At 39.6% G+C, this 14,588-nt stretch overlaps 1 protein-coding gene across 1 annotated transcript in view; it reads left to right on the plus strand.

Annotated features, from left to right (window-relative positions):
* Positions 1 to 14,588, plus strand: part of Dock10 (dedicator of cytokinesis 10) — a 197,801-nt gene that overhangs the window by 150,786 nt on the left and 32,427 nt on the right. The window contains exons 31-41 of the mRNA XM_059278216.1: positions 542 to 586; positions 3,252 to 3,427; positions 3,551 to 3,667; positions 5,836 to 5,947; positions 6,600 to 6,721; positions 6,818 to 6,932; positions 7,023 to 7,089; positions 7,311 to 7,358; positions 8,792 to 8,893; positions 11,374 to 11,498; positions 12,499 to 12,611. Coding sequence (XP_059134199.1) covers positions 542 to 586; positions 3,252 to 3,427; positions 3,551 to 3,667; positions 5,836 to 5,947; positions 6,600 to 6,721; positions 6,818 to 6,932; positions 7,023 to 7,089; positions 7,311 to 7,358; positions 8,792 to 8,893; positions 11,374 to 11,498; positions 12,499 to 12,611 — 1,142 coding nt within the window. The remainder of the gene's footprint in view (positions 1 to 541; positions 587 to 3,251; positions 3,428 to 3,550; positions 3,668 to 5,835; positions 5,948 to 6,599; positions 6,722 to 6,817; positions 6,933 to 7,022; positions 7,090 to 7,310; positions 7,359 to 8,791; positions 8,894 to 11,373; positions 11,499 to 12,498; positions 12,612 to 14,588) is intronic.

The following is a 14,588-nucleotide window of genomic DNA, read 5'->3' on the forward strand; positions in this document are numbered from 1 at the left end:
TTGCTTGTACTTAAAGTATAACTCAATAGTAGAGTCCTTGCCTAGAACGTGTGAAACTTGAGGTCTGATCCCCAGCACTAAAGAAAAGGAAATAAGTAAGAAGGGGTGGGGAGGGAAAGAGGAGGGAGAAGAGGAGAATTTCTTTTTTTAAAGTTAATGCTGAGTTATTCTTGGCTAGGTTCTTGGCTAAGATATTCTGGAGGGGATCAAACCTTTGTTTGGTTATTTTAATTCCAGTTATTTATTCTCAGTCAACAAAACAGAAAAAGTCCTGATAATCTGTTATACATCCCATAGTGGGCAGATTTTTGCTACAAAAATATGGCTCTCAAATACAAGGCTATGAATTAAAATAATTTTGTTCATGAAATTCTTTTGGGGAGTCATACAGCTTCATTTTTCTTGAAAATGGTGATATAATAGCAAATAATTTGAAATACATTTTAAATTTCTATGATAAGTTAAACTAGTTGGATTGGATGTATGTACATATCTGAATTTGGATGTATCTGAAGTTATTCTCTGTTCATACTAAATCTAGATCCTCTGACGCCTTCAGAATCAATTCAAGAGTTACATGCCTCAGGTAAATAATGATATTTCATGTTACCTACATAAGCACCATAGCCGTATTCTCTTGTTAATGAGCACAGGCTCTACCAACTCCTGTGTGTTAACGTAGAACCAATGTACCCAAACACATATCTGAACTTCTCTCTTGTCACACAGAATTTGATGCCCTACCTTTAATTCCTTTATATTTTATTCTCCAAGCGTTGCAAAGTTTTAACTTCCCAAGTCATCTGAAATTTTCCTCATATGTACAAAAAAAGAAAGCTCCCGGGTACGCACATTTATTCCTTACAACTTGGTCTATATGGCTTGGACAATGCGATACTACTAACTACAATTTCAGCGCTACATACTTGGTCTCATGATGTATTCATCCTGTCACCGAGTTTCCACCCTGTGAGGAAGATGCCTCACTTCTCTCATCCCCCCACCCCTCACAACCCCTTTTCCAGCATACTTCCTTGAGCTCACTTTTTCACATCTACAATGAGATCCTGCGGTATCTCTGTTTCTGCTTTCACTTCCCAGTTTCCTCTACTATTTGCAAAAAGCAGAACATCCCTCCCCACTTCCATATCTTTGGGATAAAATCCCAGCAAATATGGGGTTGCAGATATTTCTCTGAGATACTCATTTTATATAAAAAAAGTCTAAAGTGGCAGACGCTGATGAGATGTGTGGAGAAAAGAGAACCTTGGTACACTCTTGGTGGGGATGTAAATTAGTAAAGCCGTAAGTGAACAGAGTTTGGAGGTCCCTCAAAATAAATAAATAAATACGGAGCTGCTGTACAATCCAGCAATCCCGCTGGTGGGTGAATAAGCAAACGTACTATTGCTGTGTCCTTGAGAAGGCTGCACTTCTAGGTCACTGAAGTACTATTCACAGGAGACAGGAAGTGGAAGCAGCCTAGGGCTCCAACTGCTAACAAACAAAATGTATCTGGCAAGGTGGATTACTGTTTTCCCATTAAAAATGAGACCTTGTCACTTGGGGCATGATGGATGGAACCGGATCTCATTCTGGTGAGCTAAGTGAGCCAGAAGTAAGGACCAGTGACACCTGATCTCATTTGTATGTGGTTCTGAAAACAGTGGTGGTTCTGAGAGGCTCCGGAAGTATGGAGGGGAACGATGGAGAAAGGCTCATCAAAACATAGCAAGTTCCAGTTCAGTAGAAGCTAGAAGTTCTGGTCGCGGTCACGTGGTAGAGGAACTGTGGGTAACAGCAATGTACCATGCATTTCAAAAAGCAAGAAGAAAGGACTTCGAATGTTCTCATGAGAGAAAAATAACAAATATTTAGGAGATGGATATGCTTAGCTGATTAAAACATTATGCAACACTGTGTGTGTGCATGTGGTGTGTGTGTGTGTGTGCATGTGGTGTGTGTGTGTGTGTGTGTATGTGTGTGTGTCTGTGTGTGTGTGTGTGTGTATACATATATAAACATTACGTGCTGCCTTGTTCACCTGAAGAAATTTCACGTCTTTTATATATTGGTTAAAAAAGAAAAAAGAAGTGTTCTGATTTCAATTCCTTTGGGCATATATCCTCAAGTTGTAACTCTAAGTGATGCAGAGGTCATGTCTTTACTTATCTGAGGAAGCCCCGTTGTTTTCCATTGGCTGCACCAATATATAAACCCACTTGAACAGTGTATTGAGTTCCTGCTTCTCCACTCTGTCCCTATCAGTCATTGTCACATGACATCTAATAGTAGCCACTCTGACAGGAATTAGCTGATAGCTCATTGTGACTATGATTTGCATTTTCCTGGTTATATTAGCGGCATTAAACACTTCTCCCATCCTCTTGCTGGGAACCTGAATGTCCTCCTTAGAAAACTGTTTATTCAAGTTCTTTACCACCTTTCGAATCTGATTATTTGGGTTTGGGATGTCATTTTGTTTGCTTTGCCATTAACTTGTATAGATTATTTATATTTTATCATTTTTTAAGATGAATATTTTTAAGTGTTAAGAATGTTTGCCTGCATGTATGTACGTGTGTACCACCTGGGTGTCTCGTTCCTGCAGAGACTAAAAGAGAGCATTGAATCCCCTGGAACTGGAGTTACAGGTGGACCTAAGTACTGGATACAGAATTTGTATTTGGGTTTCTCCACATCTACCCCCAGTATCTCAAACTCAATCCCCACGCCTCCTCTTTAGACCACTGTATTTACTAACCCTTCCCACATGTCTGTTCCCACATACTTGTCTATATTTCAGAACTCTGTGCCATTGAACATAAACATTACCCTTTTCCCAACATCCTCCCCTGTCTCCAGTGCCTCCATATACTCCCACAATAACTCTAGACCATTAGCAAACCTCCAAGGTCTAGCTCGGCCTAGCCCTCTTTTCCTAGGACCTTTCTCGATTCCTATAGACAATGCATGTTTTTGTTTTAGCCCTGCAGTGATGTGAGCAGGCCATTTGCTAGGTTGTAGCTATTTACATGCTGTGTTAGTATTTGAGTCTGTGTTTATGTAAGCAAATGGTTTACCATCTGACTAGACACCCCAAAGGCCACAAAAGGCCACATCTCTGTAGCGAGACTGCACTGTGACTCCCTTTGGCTTGGGGGCAGGGTTTTTAGTAACAGTCCAATTTGCCTTTTGTAATCGTAAAGTGGTTATTCGGTTTTCAATAACATCATCTCCTCCTCTCAAAGATATGCCTGAATACTCGGTCACAAATGAATTTTGCCGCAAACACTTCTTAATCGGAATTCTGCTCCGGGAAGTTGGATTTGCCCTGCAGGAGGATCAAGATATCAGGCACTTAGCTTTAGCTGTCCTAAAAAATCTAATGGCTAAACATTCTTTCGATGATCGATACAGAGAACCCGTAAGTAGCCTTTCTTTCCCTCTCCCCCAAACACTATTTAATGGCTCACTGCATTAAGTGAATATAAAACCCTTGAGTCTATTGATTTTCATGTGAACCATTTCCTTGTCTGCCCTCACCTAGAGGAAGCAGGCACAGATAGCAAGTCTGTACATGCCTCTGTATGGCATGCTGCTGGACAATATGCCAAGAATCTACCTGAAGGACCTTTATCCTTTCACTGTGAATACGTCCAATCAGGTATGTTTGCACATCTCACCTAATTTCTTTCGTTTAAGGAAATTCTCTTATTTATATTTATGTCCTGGGTAACCATTTCTTCCTACCTATAAACGAGCTAGGCGTTAAACCACACAATCTGACAAGTATTTACACCAATACCGTGTGTCCCTAATGGCTGCTAGCAGCTTCTACCTGCCCCCACCCCTCTCTTCAGAACTGTTTTCGTTCCCTTTATTCTCTGCATCATCACCAAAGCCTTCACAGTTTTTTCAGCTTGAATAATGTCTTCATGGCCTTATCTTCGATGTACAACATTCAGCTACTACTTCCCATCATCTTCTTCCCACAGAAGCTAAGTGTCTTACAGAGTCAAAGTAGGCAAAGCCCCAATGCAGCCCATTGTGAGTATTCTCCACCCAGCCAGCATGGTCACAGCACAGTAATCTATTTAAGGGGATCAGAGATGTTCAGTTGGTAAAATGCTTGCATGCAAGCATGAGGACCTGACTTTGATCACCAATATCTCCATAAAAGTCTGAATGCTGTGTCGTGAATCGGTAATCTCAGCACTGAGAAGGTAAAGACAGGAAATTCCCTAGGGCTCGTTGGCCGGGCACTCTAGGCAAACTTTTATGCTCCAGGTTCATTGAGAGACCTTGCCTCACAAAAGTAAGGTAGTCCAAGTAATAGTCCAAGATAAGACCTACTAAACGTTGAGGTTGTGCCATTAAATATGTTTTTGTTTGAGGAACCTTGACCAAATCCCATCAGCATCATGTAACATGTTTATACCCTTCAGAAAGTTATCCAAGCTTTCTAGGCCTCTGTTTTCATATTTGTTTAAAGCACCTAACATAACAGGAATCCCTCATATCAAATTGTGTAAGAGAAAACATTTACCACAATGATTGTAACATAACTATTTCAAATCTAGTTGCTAGTGATAATAATATACATAATATGATGATAATTACATCTATAATTTAATACATCACTATATCAGTAATTATTCCAGCCCACCTCTGAAAGATTATCTCTGCTACATCACTTAAAAGTTCCCAGAAGAGTGGGAAGAAGTGGGAAGAAAGAAAGAGCCAAACATTAAAGAGGAGGGCTGTGAAACGCTGTCATATGTTATAGCAGGAATCTTAAAAAGTTCTTATTAATAAGACCAAACCCAAGGCCATTTATTGGGGTGAATGCTGGAAGATCAGAGAAGCAGAACAACCCACAGCCACCTTACCTTGCCAATTCCTCAGCTGATCCTGTTTCCTCAGACTGGAAGCTTCTGAGTCCTCACCCAGAATGGATCTCAGCTGCACTGCTGCTCAAAAGCCTGAATGCTTAACCAGGCCAAAAGCTTTTAGTTTCTGGTCCTCATACCTTATATACCTTTCTGCTTTCTGCCATCACTCCCTGGGATTAAAGGCTCACTTTCTGGCATTAAAGGCATGTGTCACTATGCCTGGCTGTTTCCAATGTGGCCTTGAACTCACAGAGATCCAGACAGATTTCTGCCTCTGGAGTGCTAGGATTAAAGGCGTGAGTGCCACCATTTTCTAGCCTCTGTATCTAGTGGCTATTCTGTTCTCTGACCCCAGATAAGTTTATTAGGGTACAAAATATTTTGGGGAACACAATACCACTACAATATGTCATGGTTTTTAAACTCAGAAACTCACAACAGCTGTGATTGCCTGAATAGGACCTGCATAGGACTGAGCCAGTAAATATTCAATCATAGATGGGGAGGGGTCATGGGACCTCACCCACCCTGGGAGCTAATGGCAGTGGAGGGCTGCTGGAGAACAGGGATTCCTTGTCTTTAATGATGTAGCCACTGTTGAGTTACTCATGCTCCAGTGGCTAGCCCATACCTACTCAAGTAGCCTGTCAAACCCATTGACTCACAAAGCAGAAACAAAAACAAAAGACATAAAAGTGTGATAAAGACTTAGTGCGAGAAGGAAACTGTAGAAGAATAAAAACTTTAAAACTTTGCTTAAGAAAAGCAAATTGTGAGCACGACTATGCTTTTGCCTATTCATTTCCACTGCCAACTTCAGTGGAACATCTTTGCTAGAATATAAAATGTCACAGTTGAATATCTAATTGAAAGGGATGTAAAAGGCATGGGGACATACCATTCTGAAACACCCTAATTCTCTTCTCCACTTTGAATGCAGGGATCTAGAGATGACCTAAGCACTAATGGAGGATTCCAAACCCAGACGTCCATGAAACATGCAACTTCTGTGGATACATCATTTTCCAAAGATGTTTTAAATTCCATAGCAGGTACTCAAGACCTGCTGAGAACACTCATGTTTAACACTCATCGATGTTTACATTATACATCATAGTGCTTTCTATCCATAATTCATATGCATAATACACCTGGCAAAGTACACCACGTTATATAACGAGTCTTTAACATATTTCTTTGAATGTTATCCAGTGACTTTCACTTCTACTTGGCTTAAAGAGCTGTCTGTTCAGATGTTATCAAGTTACTTCATTCTGCCAACAGTCTTTAGGATTTTGTTATGCACAGCCTCTTAAAATATAAGAGCTCTTCAGCTTCAAAGATTATATTAAGGACTATTTTGGAAAAGTCATTTTTATTTCTCATAAACTGTCAAGTTAAACACTCCTTCCCTGAATCATCTTCTGTTAAAATAGAAGTTAGCTTTGTCTATTTTTTAAAAGCATTTTAAGAGATCAAAAGGACAAACTTTATATCCATGTAAAATGGTTTAAATTTTTCTAGACCTATCATGGCCACTGTTGTGTGATGTTTTAAGTGTTGTATGCCTTCCATGTCAATCCTAGATTTTATTTCACAATGCTCGATCCACTACAACAATGAGCAACTCTGTTTCATCATTTGAGTTCTTGTCTGTGCTCATACATCTCATCACCATATGTGTGCTGTGGCTTGTGTTTACAGCATTTTCATCAATAGCTATTTCTACAGTGAACCATGCAGATTCCAGAGCATCCTTAGCAAGCCTCGAATCCAACCCAAGCACCACAGAGAAGAGCAGTGAGAAGACAGACAACTGTGAAAAGGTACAGTTTCCCTCTCCACCACACACATCAGGTACCATACTTGAAAGCCAGGATGCTCTCAGTCTTATTCATCCCTACTGGTCCTTTGATTCTCAGATCCCAAGGCCCTTGTCTTTGATTGGGTCAACTCTTCGATTTGACAAATTAGATCAAGCAGAAACCAGGAGTCTTCTTATGTGCTTTCTTCATATTATGAAGACCATTTCAGTTGGTAAGCAGAATGACTTCAAGTCAATTTAAAAGGAGCAAAAGAAAGAAGCCTACGTTTCTAAGAGCCTCACGCCATGTTGTTTCTTTCTAGAGACTCTGATTGCCTACTGGCAGAGAGCTCCCAGTCCTGAGGTGTCAGACTTCTTCAGCATCTTGGAGTAAGTTTACGGTTGACCCAATAACTTATTTTCTGGAACTTTCAAAATAGCTCACTATACCACTCTTCATTCAAAGAAGCCTTATGGTAAATAAATATCAATAATCATATATGGAATATGTAAAGAAAATTTACTATTTTTCTTTCCACATATTTAGATGAATTATTGTGTATAAATTAAAGAATGTGAATAATTAGAATGTGACTTTTTTCCCCTTCTAGTGTTTGTCTTCAAAATTTTAGATACCTGGGAAAACGTAATATAATAAGGTAATTGTTTTAAATTCCAGTAGACTAATAAAGTCTTTTAAAAATTTCATGGCGCTGTGAATATGGCTCAGTGTGTATATAGACACCCAGAATTCACATAAAGCCAGACATAGAGCATAAGTCTATAATCACAGTGCTCCTGTGAGAATTCTCTTCCTGCTGGAAGGTCTCGAGTCAGATAATCTAGCATACACAGTGGTAAACAAGAAACTCTGTCTCAAACAAAGTGGGAGGTGAGAACTAACAACTGAGGTTATCCTCTGACCTCCAGAAGCACACCAGGATCAGAGAGAGAGACAGAGAGAGACAGAGAGACAGAGACAGAGAGAGAGAGCTTTCATTATATAGATTGGATAGATGGATAGATGGATGGATGGATGGATGGATGGATAGAGATGATAGACAGAGATAGATGAGAGAGAGAGAGAGAGAGAGAGAGAGAGAGAGAGAGAGAGAGAGAGAGAGAGAGAGAGAGAGAGAGAGATTGATTTATATGGATGAAACACATCTATTTAAGAACATGATTCCTCTGTAGACCAGGCTGGCCTTGAACTCACAGAGATCCGCCTGCCTCTGCCTCCCGAGTGTTGGGATTAAAGGCGTGTGCCACCACTGCCTGACTGAGAATATGATTCTAAAAAGCTAAAAACAAAAATTAGTCTAAAATTACTTCATGCTGGCATCATTTGTCACAAAGACAAGAACATTCAAAGCCCTCTAATTCCCTATTCTCAGAAGAAACTGAAATCCTGATTTTATTTTTATTTTGCTTATGTATGAGGTGCCGGGCTGTATGTGTTTGCAAGTGTTTGGATGCAACCAGAGGTTGGCATCAGGTCCTATGTAAATGCTTGAGAAGCATGGAGGCGCATCTGTAATCTCAGTCTCATGATGCAGAGATCAGGATCCACAGGCAAGAGAGCTAGCTAGAGTAACCATATTGATAAACTCTGGCTTCAAGGGAAAAGACCTCAACTCAGTATTTACATAGGCATGAGGTCCTGTCTACCTAAAAATTGTATGATCCTATGGTTATCTGAGCATACAATCAAGTTAATGACAAGGTCAGTCACTTTCCACCAAAAATACTGAGTCGAGGTCCTTTCCCTTGAAGCCAGAGTTTCCCAATATGGTTACTCTAGCTAGCTCTCTTGCCTGTGGTTTCCTGATCTCTGCATCCTGAGACTGGGATGACAGATGCGCCTCCAGGCTTCTCAGGCATTTACATAGGTGCTGAAATTCAGAATGCAGGTCCAGTGCTTTCATTCGTAGCAAGCTCTTTACCAACTGAGCCATCTCCCAGCCCCTTACTTTTCATTAATTCACAGAATATGAAATATTTTATTGTTCAGTAATTGCTAGTCTCTTAGCATTCTGTTTTCATATATAAATTATAAACACAGAGTTATGATTGAAATGTGTGTTCCTTCCAGAAAAATCGCTGCAGCGTTTAAGTTTGTGCAGTCTACCCAGAACAATGGAACTCTGAAAGGATCCAATCCTTCCTGCCAGAACTCAGGTCTCTTGTCACAATGGTAATATCACCATTGCTTGATATTTGAAGTCGTGTATGTGTTCTTTATATGTGAACATGTACACATGAGGGTGGATACACTTATACATGTACATACATCAAAACAAATGCAGTTTTCAGCAGCATTATGTTTATCTGAAGAAACTCCTTAGATACTTCTCCAGCTTCCTCACTGACTTAAAAACAAAAACTAAAGACTATGCTTTGTTTATAGCCAGTTAAAGCCTTGATTGGAAAAGCAATAATAGGCATTTCAATTTAGCTAAGACCAAAAGGTGCACAGGACTCCAATAAAACGTTCCCTTAGTTCTGAGCAGTGTAGGAAAAAGAAACTCTGGGATCATGACTCCGAATTCTGTTGAGTAATTATAAGATTTCCTTAGTGTTCTTGAAGCTCACACTGTTCTTTAAAGGGTCAGGGGCCATGAAGAAGCATGGGTGACCTCCCAAGTCTTCTTAACTTACGTAGTTACTACATGATCTTCAATCTTGCAGAGCCCACTCCCTCCCTCATTAACCTGCCAGGCAGAATGACTTGCCCTGAAATTCCACCTCCAAGGTCCTGTGGGTCTAATAAATAAAAATTATTTCCCCAAACTTTCATATGTTTGATTTATTCTTCCCAGGCATATCATAAGAATATGTGATGTGGATATTTTAGAAAAGATCTTTAGGAAGAAAAGGAAAATGTATGTAGTCAATAAATAACGAAATAAATTTTGCTGCCATCCATGGGGACCTGGAGAAATTGGCCTCCAGTGGGAAAGTAAATTTAAAAGATGTAATCATGAGTTTGCTTTGCAAACTGTAATACAAGAGAAGGCAAGAAAGAAATGCTTCTCATCTTTCATAGCATTTGCTACCCACCTAAGGTCACCGAGTCAATCATGTATTATGGACAAGTTTTAAGGTTCCTGATAGGCTGGACAGACCCTGCCCCCACTGGCCCTCATCTCCTGAAACCAGGGCTTCCCCCCTCCCTCCAGACTGTGATAGGCTCAAAATCTGGGAGAAAAATTCAGTCCCCAAAGTCCCATCCATATATCTCAGAACTCATTACTGCCTGTAGATTCAGGCACGATCCAGATGTCCTAGGTCACAGAAAGCCAAAGTCTGCTCTCCCAGGCTTCAGCCCAGGTTGATCCTTTGACTCAGCCAGATTCAAACAGCCTTGAATACTGTGACAAGGACAAAAGTCAGAGTTCCTTCTGGGGTTTGACGCTTAAAGCCATCTCTCATTGGCTGCCTTCTGCACATAGGTGTTGTTTATGGGTAATTTACATGACAGTGAATCTCTCACCACCAGGCTACTTTTTGGACAAATGAAAATGTGGCAAGCAGGGAGCATTCCTAACTCCACAAACAGGCTGGCTAGTTTCTCCAGGTGGACATGCTACAAAGCACTGAAAGACACACACTGAAGGCCGTTATCATTGCCATCCCAGATGAGCAACTAGAAGACCCTCAAATGTTATTTTCCTGACACTGATTCCACATCAGCTTCACAAGGGGCATGGCCCAAATAAATCGTTATGCATAGGAATTCCCATATGCAAAACTAGATGAGAGAAAGGGCTTCCTTCAGCTATTTTGTACTTTGCTTCTAAATTAAAGGGTGGGGGGACATGTCTGTATATATTTTTAATTCCCTTTCTGCCTAGTCAGTAGTTAACTCAGCAGTCTTAATTTGTTGTAAGTCCATAAAAGCAATAATGAATTACAAACAGTTTTATTTTGAGTGTCTTTTAGTTTGGGGGTTTTTTGTTTTTGTTTGTTTGTTTGGGTGAGGTGAACACATCCGTAGCTACATCTTCACTTACAAAATAGACATGACTTTATTTGCTTAAAAGCAATAGATGAGGCCAGATAACGATTTGAGGTCCTGTCTGCCTAAAAATTGTATGATCGTATGGTTATCTGAGCATACAATGAAGTTGGTGACAAGGTCAGACAACAGTTTGATTGATTGATTGACTGATTGATTGATTGATTGATTGATTGATTGATTTGGGGGGGGGGTTCCGAGACAGGGTTTCTCTGTGTAGCTTTGTAGCCTGTCCTGGAACTCACTCTGTAGCCCAGACTGGCCTCGGACTCACAGAGATCTGCTTGCCTCTGCCTCCTGAGTGTTGGGATTAAAGGCGTGTGCCACCACCACCTGGCCAGAGAACAGTTTTAGATGGCTGAATCTATATAACAAGGTTCTTGGTAATAAAGAAAAGAAGAAAATCAAAATATGCTAAAAAAGACATCCACTGTGGCATTGCCCCATTATATATCTTTCTTAATATTATTAGTGCTTAAATGAATTCCTTCAAATGTATTTAAAAGTCTCTTCATTGTGCTGCTTATAGTCAATATTACCAGTGAAAAGGTTCTTTGCAAATGTTCTATATATTTGTCTCAGTGCACAGTATTTGAATGAATATTGACTACTGCATTGGCAGATAGCATCAGCCACATTTCCCCTCTCTGTTCCAGGATGCATACCACTTCTGGTCACGAAGGACATAAACAGCACCGATCTCAAACTTTGCCTATAATTCGGGGCAAAAATGCACTTTCCAACCCCAAGCTTTTACAGATGTTGGACAACACCATGAACAGTAAGTGAACCAGAAGCAATGAGAGTTGTTCTCTCGGTGTGTGTGTGTGTGTGTGTGTGTGTGTGTGTGTGTGTGTGTGTGTGTGTAGGACAGGAAATGCACTGTGTATAAGATGAGAGGATTGTTGGTATACCATTGAAACCACTCTTCTCAAGTCTGCCGTAGGCCTGGAAACATTGCTTAGAAGAAAGAATCATCAGGGAGTAACTTAATAAATAAATAAACAAACAAACAAACAAATAAGAAGCAATGCTCTCACAGGGAAGAAAGGAAAAAAATGAAACTCAATGTAATGGGCTCAGGGCAGCTTGTTGGGGTACTTTTGGTGTTGTGGGTTTATGGGCTCTCTCTCAATCAGGTAATTACTGTTGGCTCTAGTGGAAGAGGAGAAAAATGCCCATGTCCCAAAAGCAGTAACCATGACATCATGACTCCAGTAACCATGACATCATGACTCCAGCAACCATGACATCATGACTCACTCCAGAGATACACACAGTCCAGCTTGGCAATGAGATAAAAATAGAACCTGGTATTGTGAAGCCTGGAAATTATGAGCATGTGGCCCATGATTACTTGTTTAAAATCTGTGTTGCCTTAATCTCTAAATACACTATGTGCCTTTCGGAGGAGGATGTTTGTTGTAGACTGTCCACTGAGATCACATATTTACTCTATTAGCCCAAAAGCAGGAACTTTAAACAGACTAATTACAGAAGAAATATGATTGTATTGATGGTTGAATTAAAGGAAAAGAATTTTTTAAATAATAGAAAACCCGCAGCTGATGTATGCAAAAAACATTCAGGTCTAACACTCTAACTAGTGGGGTTTTTTTTCTTTTAATTGAGGAAATAAATGAAATTGATCAAACAAAGGCACTTTGATTTTATAAATTATTCATCAAAATCCAGTAAACACTGTAATAGAATGAAATATTTTACTGCGCACAAAGAATTGGCTTTCATGTTTATGCACTATTTTATTTTGTATTTTATAGGCAACTCCAATGAAATAGACATTGTCCACCATGTAGACACTGAGGCCAATATAGCCACAGAGGTTTGCCTCACTATTCTAGACCTGCTGTCTCTCTTCACTCAAGTCCACCAGGTGAATATGATCATAATGTTTTCTGTAAAATGATGAGTTGGGAGGTAGGAAAAACCGTGAGAAGTCAAGAATATTTTTATGATGATTTATGGAATCAGCTAACCTGACGTAAATCAGCTTACACATTAATGGGAAGCATGTTAAAAATGAGATTCTCAGATTTTGTCACAAGTTGACTAATGCTTGCTTAATCCTCACACTTTGTATTTGTGTTTCACTACTTCAATAATGTCTTTCTTCCCCGTTCCTCTTGCTGTTCTGTCAAGCATGTTGCACTGAGTAACAATGAGACTCCATATTGTTTAACAGAAAAGCAAAAGACAAATAACGCTATGTATTAACTGATGACTAGATTTTGGAAAGAGAAAATTGTTAATGCCAAGCATCTTTTCTTATTTGATATATATATATATATATATATATATATATATATATATATATATATATATATATATACATATATATATAACAAATATATATAAATAATATATATTATTTATATATATATATATATATATATAAAGCTTGGATGAGGTGTTATCATGATATACTTGATAAAAATTTCTAGTGCTAACAAGCCTAGTCACACCATGTTTTGACAAATACCTAGAGAAACTGTAATTCTCATTCACTGATAGTAAGGATCCAAGTGGGAAAAGATAATTTGGAAAACATTATGATGGTTTCTTTAAAAGCTAATTACAGAGCTAGAGAGATAGCTTAGTGGTTGAGAATCAAGTTCAGTTCCCAGCACTCACATTGGAACTCACAACTGCCTGTAATACCAGTTCCAGAGAATATCATGCCATCTTCTATCCTACATACATACACTTTCACACATGTCACACACACACACACACACACACACACACACACACACACACACACTTGCACAAACTCATGCATTCATTCACACACACGTACTCATGCACATACAATAGCCATAAATAAAAACAAAAAAAATTTTCAGTGCTAATCGTGTATCTATCATGGAACCAACCATTTGAACAGTAGCACCTATCCATATAAAGTTTGGCACACAAATATGTGTAACATCTTTATTCTAAATAACAAAAAAACACCAGAAACAACCCAAAGTGTGCATCACCAGGTAGATTTTTGCAACACAATGGAATACTACTCAACAGAAAGAAGAAACCACTTGCCCAGGCTACACCACACATGAAGCTTCAGAACCCAAATCAGAGAAGACTACTGTGCTGTTGATGTCATCAAACAGGAACAACATATCAGTGATGGACTGGAGATGTGGCGATAAGAAAGAAATACAGATTCCAAAAATGTATATTAAAACCTTAGGAAGTGGTAGATATTTTGTTTTCTTGGCTGTGGTGGCGATGTTTTCACGGGTGTATTCAGAAGTCAAATTTATGCAATTGTGCTTTTTGAATGCATAGTTTCTCATACCAATTGCATCTTAATAATGCTATTAAAACATTTACAGCTCAACCAAATGAACTGCTTTAAGGACTGCACTAGGAAAGGTTGGATCTGTTAAATGAGACCTCTCCCTCTAGCGGTACTGCACCAAGAAAACCTTGCTTTCGTGTGAAATGCCGGCCTGGTGGGAGAAACACACAACTCTATTTTCTTTATACCTCAATGGACATATGCATTGACTGTCTCCCAGCTGAAAGGCTTTCCCAATGCCTATCTGCCACCTCATCTTCTCCCCCATGACCCAACCCACTAGTCAGACACCAGCCACTCTGTTCTTTCTCAGCCGTGAACTCCCAAGCTTCTCTCCAACCCAAGGCTCTTACTCCATGACAATGCTCCCAGGTCTCTCTGGGGCACATTCCTTCAGTTCTGTTCAGCATCTGGAGGAATCTTTGCTGACCTTCTTAAGCAAAGTCATCCACCTCCAACCTCTTTCTATCACATCTTCCTGCTCTAGTTATTGCCTTATCTGGGTTTGATTCGGTTTGGTTTTGACACTGCTGTGTAAACTTCTAT

This window comes from Peromyscus eremicus, chromosome 13 (genome assembly GCF_949786415.1).
Source record: "Peromyscus eremicus chromosome 13, PerEre_H2_v1, whole genome shotgun sequence".
NCBI lineage: Eukaryota > Metazoa > Chordata > Mammalia > Rodentia > Cricetidae > Peromyscus > Peromyscus eremicus.